This window comes from Heptranchias perlo, chromosome 30 (assembly GCF_035084215.1).
Source record: "Heptranchias perlo isolate sHepPer1 chromosome 30, sHepPer1.hap1, whole genome shotgun sequence".
NCBI classification, from domain to species: domain Eukaryota; kingdom Metazoa; phylum Chordata; class Chondrichthyes; order Hexanchiformes; family Hexanchidae; genus Heptranchias; species Heptranchias perlo.
This window is the reverse complement of record NC_090354.1, coordinates 17,184,627-17,207,051: the sequence shown is the minus strand read 5'-3', so window position 1 is coordinate 17,207,051 and position 22,425 is coordinate 17,184,627. Positions and strand designations below refer to the sequence as shown.

Here is a 22,425-nt window from a genome sequence, read left to right as displayed (position 1 = left end):
CTGCTCATCGAGCATCACAGCATTCAGGCGCTTGACAATTTCTGGTGCAATAGCCTGCTTCATGATCCCTCTGGACCAGAGTGTCTGCGGGGGCAGACATACGGGCAAGTGTTACAGTTTATTTAAAGACCTCCTTCTCAGGACGATTTGAAGTACTTGAGGTCTTCTGATTTCTGCTGCTGCTCCTGGCAGCCCAGAGTGCAGGTTTGCTCCCATTTCCCACCCCCTCAATGATGTACAGGTGCAGAGCCCAGCTCTGGGCAGGCCTGTGCCTCTGCCTGGAGTCTGGTAAATGTAGGCAGCTGTCTCTTTTCAGACAGTGTTTTTGAGGTGCACAGCACTTGTCTATCACCCTGCAGGTGCCCATTGAGGAAAATCTCCCCTTGTATGCACCCTGTATGAAGAAGCAGAAACCTTGCACCCAACACAGGACCTATTGCAAGAACAACAATAAGCAGTAACCCTTTCATCACGCCTATAAATCTTTCTCCACAGCATCGATGAGAAGGTTCCTGTTGGCCTTCAATGCAGTTTGGCAGCACAGACTAAGTCACTGTTGAGGTTAATAGGCCCTCTTGTCTTTGTACTTTGGCGTCTGTTTATTGTGCCTTCCTCAGTCTCGTAAACACGTCCAGTTGCGTTTGATTTATATTTTGGTTATTGCCCAATTTCTTTTTAAGTGGTTTGCTCTTCTCCTCACAACTTTGTCATAATTTACTTTTATAACCCAAATTCAAAAACTAAAAAAAAGATTTTATTCACGAGCTTAAGTTCTGTTAAATTGTACCGTGCAGCTGTAAAGCACAGGACATTTACAGTGTTGCTATCTTGCCCACTATCTAGTGGAGGATGTATTCTCAGTGAACAGAATGTAATGTGAGCTGGATTTCTTCCTAGCCCAGCATCAGGTGGTGTATAACAGTTGATGGTTCAGAGATCTTACCTTTACAAAGATTTGATATTTCCTCAGTGAGCTCCTTTACTTTTCACTTTCCAATTTTCTCCTATCCTTTCCTGAATGGTGTCAGAGTTGGCTCAGTGGTAGCTCTCTAAGTCAGAAGGTTGTGGGTTCAAACCCCACTCCAGTGAAATAATCTAGCTGACACTTCAGTGCAGTAGTAAGAGTGCTGAACTCTGAGATGCCATCTTTTAAGATGAGATGTTAATCTGAGGCCCCATCTTTCCCTTCAGGTGAACCTAAAAGATCCCCATGCATTTCTTGATGAAGAGGGGAGTTCTGGTGTCCTGGCCAAAATTCATCCCCCAACCAACACCACTCAAAACAGATAACCTGGTCATTTATCTCATTGCTGTTTGTGGGACCCTGCTGAGCGCTAATTAGCTGCCCCGTTTCCATACATTGCAACAATGGCTACACTTCAAAAGAACTTCACTGGCCGTGAAGCACTTTGAGATGTCCTGAGGCCATGAAAGGTGCTATATAAATGCAAATTCTTCTTTTTTTCTTGAAGACACTGAATCCTGTAGGCATATACTTCCACATGATCTGGCTGCTCTCCAATACCTCACCCAGTGGCCACTTTTTATGTTTGAACCTAACTGTATGTCCACCAGCTATTTTACTATGGGAGGTGGCCCACAGCTAAACTCTGCTGTTCTCATCTGATGTCTGTACACACACACACACACAGTAATACACAGTGATCAGGAGCAGGAACTCTAGCTAATTATTTTTCCTTCCCTAGCCCACGGACATGAGACAATCTGCCATCTTCTGCTAACACCTCAGCTGACATCAGCTAAGACAACATGGTCTAGGGATCGAGCCCAAGATCTTTGATTTATGTGGCTCACAATGGATATTAACAAACACAATTACTGGGGGTAGTGGAATTCTCCTTTAAGCCCAAGCAACTTGTGTAGTGGAAATAAACATGTAAAATTCCCCTTTCACAAAACATTGTGGGGATTCAAATCTCAGTACAACATATGTTGCTTATTTCGTATAGGATAAACAGATCATACTGTTCTCTGTTCATGTTAGGTTAGATATTAAGTTAGTTGTGTAGATGATAATCTAAGTATTATTTTGTAGAAACTCTTTTTAAAGTGATTTTTTCCTGTTTTTCCCAACAGTTGGCAAGACATTATTGTCGGGGCTCCTCACTACTTTGACCACAAGAAGGAGATCAGTGGGGCTGTGTATATTTACATGAATGAGGCGGGAAAGTTCTCTGAGCAACCCAACCTGGTGTTAAATGGCTCAATGGGCTCCATGTTTGGTCATGCAGTCAGCAGTATTGGAGACATTAATCAAGATGGATTTCAAGGTTAGATGATTTATGAGTAATTTAAAAATGAAACTCATCATATTGTAATCCTCGCACCTCATCTGTATCTATTTAACTTATTGTCCTTGATGGAACAAATTCCATCAGAATTTTATGGGGATCAAAACTGTACAAGGTTCTTCAATCCCATGCTCCCAGAGGGAAGCCACATTCAAAGGGCCGAAATTCCCGGAGCTGAAGAGGGCAAAAAGCCGCATTTCCACCTGGTTTGGCGGGGAATCCACCCCACTTGCTGTGACCCTTTAAATTCCAGTGGAGGAGGGTGTGTGGGTGTATTATCTGCCTGCCCCTGTGTCAAAGGAGCATGTTTGGGGACTTCTTGGGCTATTCGCTCCATTGGCTTCAGAAGAACTGATGCCTTCACATAACTTCTCTTCCCAAAGAGGCCCACTTGCTCCATAGGGAGCAGAAGATCCAAAGAGGAAAATTTTCTTCAGGGCCTCACCAGGCCTTCTTTCAACCAGCAGATGGAATGGCACCGCTCTGCCATTGTGGATGGTTGTTCAGGATGGCACTACTTACGTGCCATGCAAATGACCCCATCCCAGAAATTTGGGATTCCACCCCAGTGCACTTGTGCTCTTTTAATGATGACTGCACCAGCTAGAAAAGAATAGTTGACATTGGTTGGGTCCATGTTGTAGGTTTTCTTTCACATCACCATTTATTATTAGCTTATGGTTCACCTTACGCCACATCCTCCTTTACTGACAACTCACACCCTGTCTTGCACTGTATCCTCCAAAGGACAGCTCGTGACACTAAAAGAGAGTCATTTATGTTTAGAATGACCTCTTCAGCCACAGAACTTTGACTTCATCTGTTCAGACTTTGTGCAAAGCAGCTGCCATGTTTGCCTATGTTGCAGAGAGAAGACACATCTGCTTTCCACAGTGAAACCCACCATTTTCATAGATATTGGGTTCGAATTTGATTTATGGGTGACTGACCAGGGGAGCACGCTGGTTGGCCACACGTTCAAGCAGCAAAGAGGCCTACGTGATTTTGAGGACCTGGCCTCATTTAAATTTAGGGTGGCGATCGCGGAAGATGGGAGTCCCAGATCATTTTTGTGGGCCGCAGAGGAACACTCCTCCTCCAGGGCCCACAAAAAAATAATTCAACACTTTTCTTCGGGCCTCCTCGTTCCCATCGCTCGTGGAACTGATCGGAGTGTGCGTGAAGCAGAGTCTGGCCTAAATGGCAATTGGGGTCCTATTTATGTCACAGGACCTTGATTTCCATATTAAAGGGGGCCTAATGCCTGAAACAAGCAGGTGCTTTGGACACCAGATGATAGGCCCCTTTCAAAATGGAGCCAGCCAAGTTGCCAGTATTAATGGGGCGGTAAGAATACTGACCCTGTTTTAAGGCTGTAACCCTGTTAACGCCAGGCGAAGGCAGTCAAAATCAACCCCATTGTGTGTTGTGTTTCTGCAATTTTTATATTTACTTTTTTTAATGTACACACACTTCTCTCTCAGAATTAGGTATGGGAATCAGCCAAGTGTGATTAGAACAGCTACTTTTTTTTTCAACCACAGAAATGGTTTCATCCAGGACAGGCCAAAACTGCCAGCTACAGTGTCAAATAAGCTTCCATTGGTTTAGAGTATGACTTCATGGAGCGGAACAAAAATTATAAAACTTCAGAAAATTTGCATCTTTTCTCCCTTTTTAAATTTTTTTTTCTTCTCTCTCTCTCTCTTAAAACAACTTTCCTTGGCACAGGCCTGCTCTTTTCTCTGGGGATTTTTGGATTCGTTATTGTTGGCCACAGAACACACACATGGTTATGATCCGTTATTGCTAACTGTTTTCTGTGAGCTGTCTGGGATGAAGACATGGCTCGGGTCTATCAATTGTCGATGATTCTTTGTATAACCGTTCTTGTATAGACTGATGTAGCACCCGTTCTGTATCAACAATGTCCCATAGAAAAGAATGAAACAAATTTGTTTTTTTGGTGTTGGTTGAAGAAGGAATTTTGGCCAGGACCCAAGAGAACTCTCTGTTCTTCTAGGAATTGCGGCAAGGGATCTTAATGTTCACCTGAGCCACCAGAACAGGCAGATTGCACCTTAGCTTGATGTCTCTGCCAAAGGATGATAATGCAGCAGTCCCTCAGTACTGCATTGGAGTGACAATGTATTGCCCATTACATCATTAGATCCTGTATGTTAAAACACAGGGTGACCTGTCATCTTTGTCCTCCTTGTCTTTTCTAGTGGGAACTGTAAATGTGTAATATTTTACAGAGGACACAGGCTGGGTAACGGTGTCTGCAAGTGTATTACCTACTGCCATGAGAGGTGTATCTTCCTTCCATGAATTCTTGATATATCAAACATGGTATTACCTTTTTAAGAATATGAATTTGACTTTTATAGGCATGACTACTCCATCTAGCGGCAGTTCAGTACAGTCTTTGTACTTGACTGCATTATGACATTGTTAATAAAGAAGTGACTTCTGTTTGGTGAGGTGGCAGTGTTCCTCACGTGTGTTTGTGTGTGTGTGTGTGTGCGAGCATGTGTAATTTTTTGATACGTAATTTTCCACATAGCTGCACTGTTCAGGTTGTCTAATTGACTGGGTGCTGTAAGAAATGCTAATGTCCTGATCTACACTGTTGTCCAGCTGCTGTTAATGTGAGAGTCTCCTGTGGAGGGGTGGGGTGGGAGGGGAGGAGGGCGAGTCCCCTGCAGAGGTTGGGGGGGGGTGCGGTTTGAGTCCCCTGCAGAGGTTGGGGGGGATGGGGATTTGAGTCTCCTGCAGAGGTTGTGGGGGGTGGGGGTTGAGTCTTCTGCAGAGGTGGTGGGGGGGTGGGGTTTGAGCCTCCTGCAGAGGTGGGGGGTGGGTGGGGTTTGAGCCTCCTGCAGAGGTGGTGGGGGGGGGGGTTTGAGTCTCCTGCGGAGGTGGGGGGCGGGGGGGAGGAGAAAGAGTCTCCTGTTGGGGGGTGGGGGGGGGGGGGGGGCGGTAAAGCATCATTTTTGGTGGACCAGTGAGGCATGTGCAAAGCCCAGCCTTCTGTATCGGTGCTGTGCCTTTAACTGCAGAAATGGAGACACTGCCACCTGTTGGTGAGCTGATGTAACTTGCTGACTTCACCCTTTGTGCACTGCAGTAATTTTTTTAAACAGGTACCTGAGGAAGGAGGAAGCCTCCGAAAGCTTGTGAATTTAAAATAAAATTGCTGGACTATAACTTGGTGTTGTAAAATTGTTTACAATTGTCAACCCCAGTCCATCACCGGCATCTCCACATCGTAATTTTTTTAAACTGCCATCTTTTTCACAATGTTCAGCCATTGACATGTGCAGCTAGCTAATGAATAGGATTATGATTGATGAACAGGCATCTCTGTACTGCAGTTTTAGTTCTGCAGTGTCTCATGTGAAGACTGAAGATTTTGTTAACTTTACAGTATTCATATCAACCATTCCAGGGAGATGATTCTGGAATGAAAATGATTTTCTGGGATGCGCTCTGACTGGAATGTCCCATCCCAATCGATGTAGAGAGTGCACTGCGCCACAGCTGTTTTCACTCCCATCTCCCTGTATCCCAGCATGTTACATTCACAGATTGCCCACTCGGACAACCATGAATGAGCAGTCTCTTGATTCAGCTGTGTGAAGGGAGCATGAGAATGTCTGTCTGCTGTCTTTCTTTCATACACTGCACCCAACGTTACAAACATTCTGATGATGCCACCTTGATTTCGGACCAGTTTGTATTTATCCAGAAAATCTGTATTTTTGGATCATTTTATCTGCACCAGATTTTTTTTAAAATTTGATGCTCTCCCATAGATTAAGTCATATTACTGGGTCACTCGATGTGGATGCAATGCAGTCAACAGGAAGTGAGAGCTTTAATTTTGTGCTGTTGTTTCCATATTGGTCTAACTCACTATTTTGTTGGTGGTCAGTAGTTCTGAGGGAGGTTTCGGTGGTGGTCCCACTGGCCTTTATACCTGAAGCACTCATTTGCATTCAGAAAGGTTTTGATCTTTTTTCAACTTGCTGATCCCTCTCACTGTGCTGTTTGCTTTGTGCTTATTATATGTCTTCCCTCCTTTGCTTCGGTTTCTTTTCGCAGCAATCTTGTTTTGCCTCATTGCAGTTATTCTTTGCTTTCTCTTAGGTCTCCATCTCCTTTTTTCTCTCTTTCTCTCCTCCCTTTAAGAATACTCACTAGCCAGGTCTGTGAAGCACGCAAGGCATAAATTAGAATCATAGAAAGGTTACAGCACAGAAGGAGGCCATTCAGCCCATCGAGTCCGTGTCGGCTCTGTGCAAGAGCAATCCAGCTAGTCCCTATCCCCATAGCCATGCACATTTTTGCTTTCAAGTATTTATCCAGTTCCGTTTAGAAGGCCATGATTGAATCTGCCTCCACCATCCCCTTGGGCAGTGCATTCCAGATCCGAACCACTTGCTATGTTTTTTTTAAAAAAGTTTTTCCTCCTGTCACCTTTTGGTTCTTTTGCCAATCACCTTAAATCTATGTCCTCTGGTTTTTGACCCTTCTGCCAAATGGGAGCAGTTTCTCTCTATCTACTCTGTCTAGACCCTTCATGATTTGGAATACCTCTATCAAATCTCCTCACAACCTTCTCTGCTGTAAGGAGAACAACCCCAGCTTCTTCAGTCTGTTCATGTAACTGAAGTCCCTCATCCCTGGAATCATTCTAGTAAATCTCTTCTGCACTCTGTCCAAGGCCTTCACGTTTTTTTCTAAAGTGCAGTGCCCAGAACTGGACACAATACTCCAGTTGTGGCTGAACCAAATGGACACCTGCAGGCTGTAACTTCAAAACGTACTGCAATTTTTTATGGGGGTCCTTTTTTAAATCCCTTTAGAAATGGAGAATTTGGTAAGCCACCTTTATACAGATGGGAGCCCTAGCCGAATCAAAAGCAACAACTTGCATTTATGTAGTGCCTTTAACGTGGAAATCATCCCAAGGCACTTCACGGAGGTGGAATGGACACCGAAAAATTGAGAGAGAGGAATTACTGGAGGTCACTGAAAACATGGTTGAAGAGGGAAGGTGCCCAAACGGTTCAGATATAACTACTTAATCTGAGACAGGTTATGTGCAGAATGGAGTGTCCAGGGAGCAGTAGAGGAAGATAGTGAGAAAAATGTAAGAGAGAATTGAATCGACATTTGAGGGATTGTGCAATTTAGATGTGGTAGATTTTGTGATCAGTTAGATGGACTACAGAATATTTTTGGGTCCTGTACTTTCCTAAGGCAGAGGGGTTAATGGAGAGTGTTCCAGAATGTAGGGCTGAGAAGCTCTGCACTCCATGGTCAATTGGAGGAGAGGTATACACAGGAGGGTGGGGTCAGAATAGGAGGTGCAAACTGGGACATAACTGATGTTCAGTGTAGACACTAGGCATATTTATCTCACTGGTACCAAAACTAGAGAAAAATATGCTGCCATGCGTGATGCTCTTAATTCACCGTGTCAGTTGCTACGTTATCACCCTAGTTTTATAACGTAAAATGCTCTCAACAGGCACTCTATAAATGTGCACCTGAGTCTTTTTCAGATTTCAAGCGCATACAGTACAAAACCATTGTTACACTTTACAGGATTCCTAGTGACAGCATGATGTTGTTACGGTAGGATTGGATTGTTCAAAGTGCCAAAGCTGACTGACGTGAGGCAATAAAAGTGGTTTCTGTTTTGGTCAAGATGATTGGGAACTAGTAATAATGAGTGAAGATGTCCTCTATGCATTAGGTGTGGTAAACTTGTAAACATTGGGGTTGCCAACCCTCTCGGATTGTCCGGGTGTTTCCCAGAATTGAGGATGGATCGCCTGGGCATTGCTGTGAGAAAAATCGGCCAAGTCAGCAAAGCTCACTTGGTGACTGCCGCTGTTGTATTTGGAACTTTCACTTGGTTGAACAGAGTCAGGATCAGCAACACATACCCCTGCAGTCCGCTTCCTTCCTGTTCCAAAATTCTCTGGGGACGGTCACTTTCAGCATCACACCCGAATGCGCATATACAGCTTTCAACCCCAGGGATAGACCAGCTTCTCTGCCACTGTGGATGCTGGGGGAAAGAATCCCCATTCCACGAAAGCCATTCCTTTCAGAAAACCCGCTGTGGCCTCGTGCTGACCCACGTGCACTCACATCGTCAGCCTCACGAAACAAGGGGGACAGCAAGAGGGGTCGACCCTTTCCTGCCCCAGCTGAGATGAGTGCATGAGTCCCAAGGGAGACGGGAGGACTTGATGTATATAGTTCTGCCCTCCATGAGGGGTTAGTGCTTTTTTAATTAGTGTAAAATCCAATCAGACTAGTTTCCTCTCTATAAATTGTAACACTGGAGTTTGACCAAATGCACGTAAACAAATTTATTTGACTCTCAAATGACTCTGGTTCGATGTTAGACCACAGGCTAACTCGAACTAAGTCCCGTTCTCCCACCACCCCTGTGCTCGCTGACCTACATTGGCTCCCAGTCCGGGAACACCTCGATTTTTTTAATTCTCATCATCCTTGTTTTCAAATCCCTCTATGGTCTTGCTCCCAGCCCCCCCCCACCAATCTCTGTCATCTCATCCAGCCCATCTCTGCACTCCTCCAATTCTCACCTCTTGCGCATCCCCAATTTTAATCGCTCCATCATTGGCGGCCTAGGCCCTAAGCTCTGGAATTCCCTCCTTAAACCTCTCCACCTCTCTACCTCTCCTCCTTTTAAGATGCTCCTTAAAACCTACCTCTTTGACCAAGTTTTTGGTCACCTGTCCTAATACCTCCTTATGTGGCTCGGTGTCAAATTTTTTGATAATCACTCCTAAGAAACGCCTTGGGACATTGTACGACATTAAAGGCGCTATATGATTTGAAAGATATTATACTGGTAAACAAATATCCCGCTTTGCTGATGGTCATAACAACTTGCATTTAAATGTCCTTCAAGCCATTGCGTCACTGCTGCTCGCAACTGAGAAAGAAGCAGAGTGTCGCTCTGTGGCTTGATCCTGTGCACTTCCTTCGCCTGTTGGTTGGCAGCTTTCTGGTTCTCCAAACTTCTTGAGCAACAACTGCTGGCACAAAACCATAAGCGAAGACACTCGACGAGAGGAAACCCAACCTTTAGAAGGTATTTGCAAACTGTGGGCAAGCGACATGTGATTGGACATCAAGTGGTCAGATGTCGCTTGATCAAACCCCCAATGAGAGCCAACAATTCTAGTACGCATGTCTTTATAAATGGATTTACAATTTCGCTGCAGCTTGCACACAGGATAGATTTTCCCCCCAATATTGTGAGCACACTTACAGCAAGGCTCCATGTGAACCCAGGTTGACCTTTTCAACATTGCTGCATTTTAAGCGTTTATAAACAGTTTTGTATTTGCCTAACATTAACAGTCTGGATTTTAAGTAATGATCAAAAGATGGCAGTGAATTCACAGTCTGCCACTTGTGTTCACAGGTGCGATCCATACACAGTCTCTGTTCAAGGTGGTTTAAAAAGCCTGACAGCCGCAGTAATATCTCACTCTGTTGTAACAATTCAGATGTCTGAATGTTCCTTTGAATGCTGATTGCATTACTGTCTGCTGAGGGAGCTGGTGATCTTTCACCCAGGGAGCACACAGCTGAATGTGCCCATTGTCTATTGAAGGATCAGGAGAGGGGGAGCTGGTCAGAACAGTGTCACTGTAAACGTTTCAAGGTGTTGCTGCACATTTCATTTTTAAAATGGTTTCATTAAAGTGTTAAGACATTGTATTGCTCCCCATGGTTCGTGTAGCAGCTTTTCCAAAGTAATGTGTCCTTAAATGGCATGGGTTAAACTGCACTTTGGGGGTTTAGATTTGGCTCATATAGTGGGCTGAAATTCCTCTTTTAATGAAAAACAGGAGGAGGTCTGAATTTCTCCGTAAATAATGACTTACTAACAAAATCACACCTTTCAAAGCCAGGTGTCAGGAACTTTTCTTAGTTGGTCTGGAGTAAAACAGGCATGCCCAATGTTTCATTAAGAGGAATTTCACCCTCTGACCTCCGAAATATCAAATTGGTGCAATGTTTAAATTTTACCTTTCGGTGCAATTCATTCCGTTATCTTTGGTCTCCGTTCCCGAGCCACCTCTGCTACTGTGACTGCACCTGTAGGTGCCACAGTAAGACCATCATGACCAGTAAGTGCCACAGACTGAGAGTGTGACTCCGCCCCCCCTCCCCCCCCCCCGCCCTGCTTCCTGCAGGCAGGTTCCACGCTGGGCAAAGCTCAAGTCGGGAGCTCAGCCAAGTCTGAATCAAGCTTTCACTCATCCTCACTCCACAGCTCTGAGCAATGGTGCTGAGTGTCACCATGGAATCATAGAACGGTTACAGCATGGAAGTAGGCCATTTGGCCCATCAAGTCCATGCCGGCTCTATGCAGGAGCAGTCCAGCAAGTCCCACTTCCCCGCCGTAGCCCTGCAAATTGCTGCCAGGTTGATAACACGATGACTTGGCAGCGGACTCATAACTCAGTTTTTCAGACCAATATCTGCACCTTCCCCTGTGCTGCATCTGCATCATTCTACCTGCTGTATGTTGCAGTTACTTAAAGAATGTTGTTGGTGGATATCTGCAGGGAGCTTGCATGTCCAGTCGGCTCAGCTCAATCCAACTGTGGATTCACACATTTCACTAATATATAGCGTCAGATCTCAGTACAACTACAACAGGAAGGAAGTCATTGACTGGAATGAGCTGAGGTCAAAGCAATTCCTCTCTCGATGTGTTTTGTTGTGGAACAGCATTGGTGACACTGAAGGATCGATGGTTGCTTTAACGCAAAAGATTGTCACTAGCAGCAGCTGAAATATACCAGAGATTTCCATCTGTCGCAGACCAAGGTTACTTGATTGCTTTATTTACAATTCCCCCTTGTGTGGGATGTCTATTTGATACCTGGAGAAATATTGGGATCTGCCAGGAGACCCACTTAAACCTTCCCCCAACTCCCAATCTCCTTATTGTCAGCACTTTGTTTTCTTTATTTTGTTTTACAACCATAAAATCCAATTGGGCTCTGGCTCAGTTACATTGAACCATGTTCTGAGCTTCTAAGATCTATCTTAATTTAGTTCAGATGTTGGACTTAATAAATGATTACATTCACTCCACATTTAAGGGCTTCCCTCCACCGCCCCACCCCCAACTCAGCGTATTTATCGGGGGGGGGGGGAGAAAGGAGTTGGGTTGCGGGGGGTGTGTGGGCGTGGTTAATTCTTGTCGTTATCGTAAAGTCTGTTAGCAGTTCACTTACAGCATGGTTAGCTGCAGAATATAGCTCCATCGACAGTGTACCAAAATGGTGGCTTAGGCCCAACTTCAAAGTAGTCTGAAGCACCACTGCGGCATTTTCACTTCCCACTTCAGCCAGCCCTGGGGCTTCTCTAAGTGAGATTGCCAGTTTAGTATCAAATTATGAACAGATTTGTGTTATTGGCCCATTAAATTCCAGTTGCTGTAAACAGTGTTTGACTCCAATCTAGAGGACCTGACTTAGGAATTGGGTATAAACTGCCCAAACTCAATTCATGTACAACAGCTGATTTTGACACGAGACATTGTGTTGGCTCTCTGCACTAACCAGTTCCCCAGGAAATATTGTTTGAGTGTTTATTTAAGTCAAAAATGTCATTAGCAACATATCTTTCACCCGTAGAGTAGCTCAATAACCTATCTTAATTTAGTTTGGATGTAAGTATGAAAAATAGGCCTGCTTCTGTTTTCTCCCTCACTTTCCTTCCCTCCTTTCTCATCTAAAGACGTTGGCTCCTTATTGGGAGTATGAGTCCACAGGCACCCACCACTCTCTCCTAAGTGGCCATTCTTCAGGTGTGAATTTGGACTGTGTACAGTAACAGTGAGCTATTGAACTGATGGGAGCAAGAGGCATCACAACTGAGCCCACTTCTGCTCTTGTCCTCACCCGACACCCACACATTTGCACTTCTGTCAGAGGTCATTGGACAGTGATCAGGAGCTGGATACCTGGGGGATTTTCCCCATCCTTAACCAAGGGTCATCAAAATGAATTATCAAGTCTTTACTGTCACTATGGCTGAGATCAGTTGACTCAGCATGAACCAGAGACCTTTCTGGTCTACATGGCTCTATTGCTAACTGTCTTAACTAGCTGAACCATTGGGCCAGAAATCAGTCCGAGCGTCGAGGCAACGCTCCTGCAAATTAAATTCACGAATTTCTTTACTGCGGACTCTGTGGCGTTGAATTGCTTGAATTTGAACTTGTTTTAGCGCATTTTTTTTTCTATCAACCCAGCCTCTGAGCAGCGTGAGTTGCCGCACAGCTGGAAAAGTCACGCTCACAGATTCAGGCTGCATTGCTCAAGCAGGCAAGCCGACTTCATTCATTTAAAGTTAGTATTCTGTGTGTCATTGTAAATAAATATTTAATTTTTTTTATGAAAAGCCAAAGAAATAATTAAAGAGAAAGAAGGGAAAAGTAAAAAGAAATTTTAATTTTTAAATGACCAAAAACTATTCAAATAAGGAGTAATATGAGACTTCACATTTTTTAATTAATTTTTAGTTGTTTGGCAGTCATTAAGACTAACTGTAAAACTTAGTTGAGACCTGGTATTTTTAAGCGTACCTGTTTGGTGGTGTAATTAGTTACTTTCCAGCTGGGCAGATAAGCAAGTTGGTGCTTTTTTGATGATTTCTCTGATTGCAGCGTGTGATGGCCCTTTAATTCAAAGCTGTCATATCTCCAGCGAACCACTAGGTGCAAGTTCCGGATTTCCGCATTTTACTGAGAATGTTCAAACGCGGGAACTTGCTCCTTCAATTCACCACTAAAAACTGAGAGCACTGTTGAGCTCCTCTGTTATTTCGGGAGCGGTTTCTGGCCCATTGTATTTTTATACAGTCAGTAAATAATTCACATCTATAAATTTATCTCCTAAACATTTACGGTCTCTCACCTCTTGAAAATCATCCTTTCCGAAGACCATCGATTTGCATTAATTTAACAGAAAAATGATGGAATTAATGAATATAATCCCCATGACAACGGTGAAAATCTTGTAATCCCATGTAATAAAAATGGAATTTGACTTGCTCAGTCACCATAAATGAATTGCCCTGATCCATCCTTCTGGATGAGATGTTCATGTGGATAATCCTCTGAGGATAATTAGCACAATGGGGGAGGAGAGTGGAAGAAACTACAAATTCCTCTGATGTTGTTGTTTAAAATGCCAGGCAGCCTTGAGCTGGTTGATGGCCACATGTGTTTGTGCAAACGTTCCCACCTCCGAGGTGCGATTCTGTACCGGCTGCAGGTCAAAGGGTGGTTCAAATGCGTTTGTTTTTTTCCACAGATATCGCCATTGGAGCTCCTTATGATGGTGCTGGCAAAGTTTTTATTTACCATGGCAGTAAGAATGGATTGGATCCTAAAGCTAGCCAGGTATGGTTTATTGGGAACTGAGAAAATGCAACAATGTTTAGGCCTGGAATGCTGGACCATGTCTTGAAGGAAGGGGGTTTGTAAAAATGAGAACAATATAATTTTCTGCTGGCTTAGTGGGTAAATGCACCATATGGTGTTGGTTTTGAGCCATGTAGAACATGTAGGTTCCAGATTTAATCCCTCGTCTCCGCTGATTTAGCTGAGTCAGATGGGACAGTGTTAGATGTTGTTGGCCTCTGTGTGAGTGTTGGGCTAGGGAGAGGAAAACTGACAAGGGTTCCTGCTCCTGATTGCTCTTGTGGCTGTTGCTGGAGAAGGTGAATGTCGTGAGTGGATAAGTTTGGGCTCAGCAGTGATGTTCCCTGCAGTCACGTCGCCTGCCAGTGCAGTGAGGTACCAGGTGGCTGCTGGTCCTTGTGCCAGTGTGAGTCATCACGTGCGGAGAGAAATGAGAACTGGAAGAAAAGATTGGAAAGAGTACACCAGGGAAGGCCATGGAGAATTTTCAGCGAGTATTAGTGGGATATTATGAAGAATTCTGTGATTTCCAAATGTTGGTATAATTGTTTTCATTGGCGGACTATTGTTAATTTGGCTCCGCTAGTAACACCATAGCCTTTGAGTCAGAAGATTCCGGGTTCAAACTGCACTCCACGACTTGAACACATAACCTAAGCTGACACTCCAGTGTACAGTTGAGGGTGTGCTGCATTGCCAGAGATGCCTTCCTTTGGATGAGACACTAAACCAAAGACATGTCTGCCTGATCCGATGGTTCAGATGGACATTAAAGATCTCATGGCACCTTTCTAAGATGAATAGGGAGTCCTGGTGTCTTAACCAACATTCTTTCCTCAACTGACACTATCAACAATAGTTTAACTAGTTATTAATTTAATTGCTGTTTGTCGGAAATTACTGTGTACAAAATGGCTTCTGCATTTGCCCACATGACGACAACAATTGTACTCAACAGAAGCAAATCATTGTAAGTGAAGTGCTCGGGATGTTTGAGATGTGGTAAAGTGGAATATAAATGTCAAATCTTTCGTCATACGGTGAACTCTGTGATGCAACAAATTTTCGCAGACTAGAAACAGGAAACAACATGGGATTTTACTGAAGAAATAAACCAGCAGATCACAAGATAATCGCAGATAAGGAAGGCCATTCGGTCTGTCTCAGTTTATATTTCAAAATAAACTTTATTCATAAAATTTGTAAAGGTACATACAATGCAATTCAAGTCATGCTTCAAACAATACAATACAGGTCATAAAATTTGCAACGGTACATGCAATACAAATCAACGGTCCCGGTACAATCAATAGTTACGCACCATATATTGTTCATGGCACCCTAGGGTGCCTCATTGCATTCGTCGTTACCGGTCACAGATACAGTACATTTTGTTACGTGCAATTATTATTTTACATTCTGCCCGAAGGGGGCGGTTTTCCCATCGGTGCACAATGGCAGGAGGGCTCTAAACGGTTGCCTTTCACCATAGAACCTTTGCGTAGGTCGCACATTGCCTCAGTGCGTCCCGCAGTACATACTCCTGCACGTTGGAGTGTGCCAGGTGGCAACACTTGGTCGTGGGCAGCTCCTTTAGCTGGAAGACCAGCATGTTTCGAGAGGACCAAAGGGCCTCCTTCACCGAGTTGATGATCTTCCAGCCGCAGGTGTAATCTGTCTCGGTGTGCGTCCCAGGGAACAGCCCGTAGAGCACAGCGTCCTGTGTTACCAAACTGTTTGGGATGATCCGGGACAGATACCAAAGCATCTCTCTCCACACCCTCTGCGCAAAGGGGCAGCTCATCAGCAGGTGGGAAATGGTGTCTCTGCCACAGCCTCGAGGGCAGCTCAGGGTGGCGCTGAGGTTCCGTGCGTGTTGGAAGGACTGCACTGGGAGGGCCTTTCTCTCCACCATCCAGGCTACATCCTGGTGCCTGTTGGTCAGTTCCTTCGATGAAATGTTCTGCCAAATGGCATTGACCGTCTGGTCGGGGAAGAAATCGATCGAGTCCACCCTCTCTGTTCCTTGCAGGACTCAACGTTTCGTGTCGACTACTGTCTGATGGCCTTGTGGTCGATGGGGTTCCTCCTCAGGAACTTTTCCACCTAGGACAAGTGGGAACGGTGCAGCTGGACAGGACGTCCTGCACCTGCTCGGCTAGCGTGGCCATACCTAGCCTTCTCTGAGTGTTGGACAGGTAGAAACCCAGCACATAGTGACTCTTGGTGTTTGCATATCGGGGCTCTACACATATCCTGAGGCAGCCACACACAAAGGTGGCCATCGGGATCAGAGCAGCGTTCGGGATGCTCTTTCCCCCCTTTGTCTGGAGTCTTGTACATGGTGGTCCTGCGGACGTGTTCTACCTTGGACCTCCAGACAAAGTGGAAGATAGCTCGAGTGACTGTGACGGCAGAGTTGTGGGGAATGGGCCAGACCCTGGCCATGTAGAGCAACACTGCGAGTACCTCACATCATATCACCAGATTCCTGCTGGTTCTGGAGAGGAATTGCCCCATCCACTTACCAAGCTTCTTTTCGGCCTTGGCGATCCAGTTCCTTGTGCAGGCCAGGGGTCCCCTGAACCAGATCCCTAGCACCTTCAGGTAGTCTGACCTGACAGTGAAGGGGACAAAGGATCGGATCTCCCACCTGCCAAAAAACATGGCCTCACTTTTATTTCTGTTCACCCTGGCTCCCGAGGCCAGCTCGAAACAGTTGCAAGTGTCCACCAGAGTATGGATCGACTGCTGGTCAGAGCAGAAGATGGTGATGTCGTCCATGTCTCTGTTCATCCTTCCAGTGTTCAGTAAGAACCTAAAACTGCAGCGAATGGTGACAAATGCCATGGAGTGGAGAAACACAGATTCGATCCCCATCTCAGTCACAGTGACGTAGGCACTTCTCAAGTAGGACTTGGGAGCATCTCTACATGACTGAAGGAAAATCAGAACGGATGGCCACTCCCAACTGCCTCATGGCAGATGATGTAGAGAGACATTGGAGGTGGCCTGGGAGCAAAACACGAGAGGTGTGCAACCCAGGAAACACTTGAAAGAGGGGAAAATAATGTTGAACAAATGGAGGGTAACACACCCTTCAGAACATCTACACTGTGCCCAAAATTTGGGAGGCTGCAAATTCAGATCCCAATGTAAGATATCAGATCAATGAAACATTTCCAGCATTTATGCAGCCACAAAGCTGTGTGTCTCTGGGCTGCTGACACTGCTTCTCAAATTACATGAGGATTACTGTAAATATCTGGCACAAGTACATTGTTGTTAATCAGACTCCTGGAAATTAAATATTACCATTTATTAGTTTAAAAATGAATAAGGAAAACTAGTTTACTGTTTCCCACCAGTTTTCTCCACTCCCCTCATCTCCTGAAGATGTAGACTGTAGTACATGGGCAACCCCCGCAATACCTTGCTGGGGTGCTCATTCTTCAAGTGTGAGGCTACACAGTGGGTGTCTGCTGACTGTTCAACACCAGGAGGTATCAACGGTGATGCTATTTTCACCCATTGTCCACACTTCCAGCAGCGTTTGCTGAATAGCAGTCAGGAGTGTGAACTCTGGCTAGTTTTTTTTTCCCCCCCCTTCCATAACCCATGATGTGGAGATGCCGGTGATGGACTGGGGTTGACAATTGTAAACAATTTTACAACACCAACTTGGTGTTGTAAAATTGTTTACAAATTCCATAACCCAGGTCACCAAGGTCAAACGTAGCACCTGTACCGCCACCCTGCGAAAACTCTGCACAGGCCAAGGTTGAACCTGAGACCTTCTGGGTCTGTGTGGCTCAACTGTATTATCTTGGAAAATAACTTTCTGGGGACCTTGTCTAGTTATGCTTGTTTTTGTTTTAGCACGTGTTTCAATTGAAATACGTACAGCTACAGAAACATGTAAGTTTGACGGTGTGGGCCCTCTCCTCACACACCTCCCTCAGCACTGTGAACAGCTCAGATACATCCATGACTTCCATGCGGCAGGTAACCAGTGTCGGGCAATAGGCTCAGCATACACTGAAACGTCAAGGGCCACTGCCTGCTGCCGAGGGAACTTACTCCAGACGGGATAACGGTGGAAATCGGATGCCTCAGCCCAGTTCAAATTATTGACTCTGCTGAAGGATCCTGTGGTGCCTGTTTTCAGTATCCTGCTGATCTGTTTGGCGTGCGATGTCTTTTAAACAGCGCATTTGCTGCTGCAGCTGGCCCAGGAACAGGAAAACCGCCATGCCCGAGCTTGAGGTGAAAGGAATTCTTTCCATTCTAGCTGTGCTCTTTCGGGGAGTTATTAACTGAACATTTGAGGTGCTCATGAACAACACTGACCCAATCCAAATGTTTTAGAAAGATCGACAGCACCATCTGCTGGTTACAATTAGTATTAGATGAACAAAAATTCCTGTGCCGATAAACAAAGTTGGTTAGGAGAGTGAAAATTCAGATCTGTCTGTTCATCTGTGATCTGTGTGTTTATATATTTTTTTTATATCTCCTGCACTATTTCTTTTCCCCATGAAGTCTCTGCTGCTGCCTGTTTTTTCTCTCTCAGCAATGATCTAGGCTAATACTAATTTCTTGTTAAGAGACACAATCCTGGTGTCAGCCTTGGCTCAATTAGTAGCGCACTCACCCCTGACTCAGAAGATTGTGGGTTCAAGCCCCACTCTAGAGACTTGAGCACATTATCTAGGCTGACACTTCAATGCAGTCTTTCAGATGAGACGTTAAACCGAGGCCTCATCTACCTTCTCAGGTGGGTGTAAAAGATCCCACTATTCAAAGTGGCCCATATTTATCTCTCAACCAATATCACTAAAAACTATTCAATTGGTCATTTATCTCATTGCTGTTTGTGGGATCTTGCTGTGCGCAAATTAACTGCCATGTTGGCCTACATTATAACAGTGATTCAAGTGCTTCATTGACTGTGAAGTGCTTTGGGACATTGTCAGGTCATGAAAGGTGCTATTAAAATGCAAATTCTTTTTATCAATGACTTATTTCAGACCCACAACTTTTTTATAACTTGATTTTTTTTTTCTATTTTAAACATTGCTATTCTTCCTCTTTGGTCCCCAAACCTCAGCTTCAGCAACATCTCAGAAGTGGCATCTGTAAATTGAGGCCTAGCTATATGGACCGGGATGTTTGTTACGGGCCATACGTGAGGGGGAAGTGCCCTCCTACTATTTGATCAAGACTATCTGCGATCCGCCAAAGGGAGGTAGATTCTGACTGGGTAGAACTGGTCGGATCAGCTTTTCCTTTCCCCTCCCCCACCCTCGGTTATATGTTACTTTGTTGATGCGGTATACTCTTGATCCCAGCATACGACGCAACTACTGGCACTCTCCTGTTGTGAGCCAGGAACTGGGACAGAAATTCATGCTGTCTCTATTTAAGCACCCTATACCGCAGTCATTCAATTTTTGCTAGTCTCCGACAAGTCGGAATTCCAATCCCTGATACCCGCCTCTGATTGATCGGCGGAGGTAGACTGGAAACTGAATCCAGCCGGAAATTCAGGGGAAGTTGTGTGAATCATTAACGGAGAACTGGATTTCCAGACAATGGGAAACATCCATTTCTACAGTCGAGATGTTGAATCACTGCAGCAGTGAGAAGCCGAGCTGAGTCTAGCCCCTCCGATCTTACTAGGTGTGGGCTTTATTCGTCCGGATGCCGGTTGTTTGGAGTTCTTTTTGAAAGAAATCATTAAGAACATGATGATGCCACAGACTGAGTGTCTTGGCCTTCTGTTTTACAGCCCCTTCTGCTGCATCATAATCTCGACATGAGGAATCCTCTTTTTTGGATTTCTTTTTCATTTTAAGAAATGTTACTTCTCTTCCCCTCCCGAAGGTGGTGACTGGCACTGGGAGACGGTTCCATGCCTGCTGGCTGCTCTGCGGTACCTCACCCAGATCTTCCTGTGGTTCTTGTAGCCAGGGTGTTGGATTCATAATCAAGTTTATTTACATTCAAAGCAGGAATATGTTCTGAACCAGATTGTGAATCCACAACAATCAGAATGGAACCCATGTTTGGATTTATTCAGAGAAATCGCTAATATTTATTAGCTGGCAGTTGTGGCAATGGGACCTTGTACCTTGATTTCTTGTTGGCGATGACACCCAACATGAAGCATTAAGCTCTGGTGACCGTACAAAAGTGAATGGCAGGAAAAGTTTCATTTAAATATTTTGGAGGGTTGCTTTTAACTTTTTGCCGGTGTCCACTGAAGTCAATGGAAAGGAAATTCAGACAGGCTGTATAACGGGTGGCCAATCTGCACCTGCCCGTTTTCTGCCTCCACTGAAAGTTAAGATTAGCCCCAACATAATGTTCATTTGATTCATGACATCTTTGGTTGCAAGAGCACTATGTCTGAGTATCTGTCTGAAGCATCTGGTTCCCTAATGGATTTTGTTTTGGGTTGGTGGGGGGGGCTTACTTTTGAGATTTCATGTTCCCTGGTGATTTACGAATGCTATTCCCACCCCCCTCCCCCACCCTCCAATTCCCTTGCTCACAATCTTGTTTTCTTTCCCTCATCCAGATTTTCTTAGTCCCAAATGCTCCTTTCTCTAATACAAGCCAGATCCAGCTGAGTCCTGATTGTCTCTCCCAATTGCTAAGAAATGGTCCAGTTGGATTGAGATGTTATAAACGTCAGATTAAAAACTCCTGCGATGGCTCAGCAAGTTTAGTCCAGTGAGAAACAGCGCATCAAAATGTCTTAGGCTGTCTCCCTAGAATTAGCTGATCTCAGCCAGGGTCGAAGTAGGAGCACTACCTTTTGCCTCAGCATCTTTCAGTAGGGAGGGGTTAAAATTGTCTCGAGTCCCCACTCCCAAATACTGCCCAGTGACCCCTGCTGCAAGACCGAGTGTGCAGACTTGGGGTAGGGACAGTATCCAGCTCAGCTGTGATGCCCCTTATGGTGGAATAGCCTACCAACACTCGCAGTCAATGATCACCTATGAATCATATCACTTGGAACCATGAAATTTTACAGCACACAAGGAGGCCATTTACCCCATTGTGTCTGTGCCAGCTCTTTGCTAGAACAGTCCAACACTAATCCCACTGCCATGCAGTCTCCACATAGCTCTGTATCTTCTGCTCAAATGTTTATCGACTCTTCCCTTAAAAGATCCACTAGTCTGTGCCTCAGCTACTACCTATAGCAAAGCATTCCGTGCTCCAACAACTTTCTGCAGAAAGAAATTTCTCCGAACCCCTCTCCTCATTCTTTTAGCAACGATTTTAAATCGATCCCACGCCACTCATTCAATCTCCAGAGGGAAGTAGCCTTTCCACATTCACCTAATCAAAATCCTTCATAACCCCTATTCAATCTCCTCTTAACGTAGCTGCCAGTGAGAGTACACCCCAACAATGGGTCAGTGCCTTCGGAAGGGAGTGGTATGGATACGAACTCTGTTCTTTAAAGAAAGAGAGCATTTATATAGCGCCTTTCACGACTTCGGGACATCCCAAAGGGCTTTACAGCTAATTAAGTACTTTTTGAAGTGTAGTCACTGTTGTAATGCAGGAAACATGGCAGCCAATTTGTGCATAGTATGGTCCCACAAACAACCATGTGATGAGCAGATAATCTGTTTGTGATGTTGGTTGAGGGATAAATATTGGCCAGGACACTGGGGGGGAACTCTACTGCTTTTCTTCGAATGTGCCAAGGGATCTTTTACGTCCACCTGAGAGGGAAGATGGGGCCTGGGTTTAATGTCTCACCTGGAAGACACCACCGTCAACAGTACTGCACTGGAGTGTCAGCTGAGATCATGTGCTCAAGTCTCTGGAATGGAACTTGAACCCACGGCCTGACTCTGAAGTGAGAGTGTTACCAACTGAGCCAACCATGGCTAACACCTTGGAGCATCAGTAGGGTTTTGGAAAACTTGGGGCTGAAATTTCTTTGCTAACAAGAACTGGCAGAATGCCTGTTTTTCTCTAATTGGCGACCTCCTAACAAAACTGCATTCTCAGAAATCACTCATTTCGAAGCTGAGCCTATGTGCAGTTTTAATGATGTTCCCAGAGAGAAACAGGCAGTTTCCCTCAAAACATTCAGGGAGGAATTTCAACCCCTTCATTCTGGAATAAGCGAGAACACACTGCTCTGAAAACTCAGTTCCACAGCTGTTGTGTTGACCATCTGCAAACTTTCAGCCTGTGGCAGATTCTATTCTGCTAATAACACAAACTGTGATGATTCCACAGAAATACTGCCATCTTTTAAGGAGGCATTTCATTAAGCATTTTAAAAAAAATTTTTGTAAGCTGACATGATGACTCAGGCAGTAACCAAACTCAGCATTTCAAGGAGCAGTATCATGAAAAAATGTTTGGCAAAACTTATTTTAGTTCACAAGCACACTACATGGTGATGTAAGTTGCTTCAAAATCCATTGCTGCATCCCTTCTGCGTGTGGCTTCCTGACCAATAATAAAAAATCAGACGTGCCTCATCTAGCTCCTGATCCAGGCCAAAGAAGATAAATTTACTAAACATTTTGTTGTGAAGGCAATGGCCCTTTAAGTAAAACCACTTGTTTTAGG

The 22,425-nt window shown here is 44.8% G+C and overlaps 1 protein-coding gene across 1 annotated transcript in view; it reads left to right on the top strand.

The window, feature by feature from the left end:
- Positions 1–22,425, top strand: part of itga3b (integrin, alpha 3b) — a 135,318-nt gene that overhangs the window by 74,032 nt on the left and 38,861 nt on the right. The window contains exons 7-8 of the mRNA XM_067968987.1: positions 2,098–2,291; positions 13,706–13,794. Of these exons, the coding sequence (XP_067825088.1) occupies positions 2,098–2,291; positions 13,706–13,794 (283 nt within the window). The remainder of the gene's footprint in view (positions 1–2,097; positions 2,292–13,705; positions 13,795–22,425) is intronic.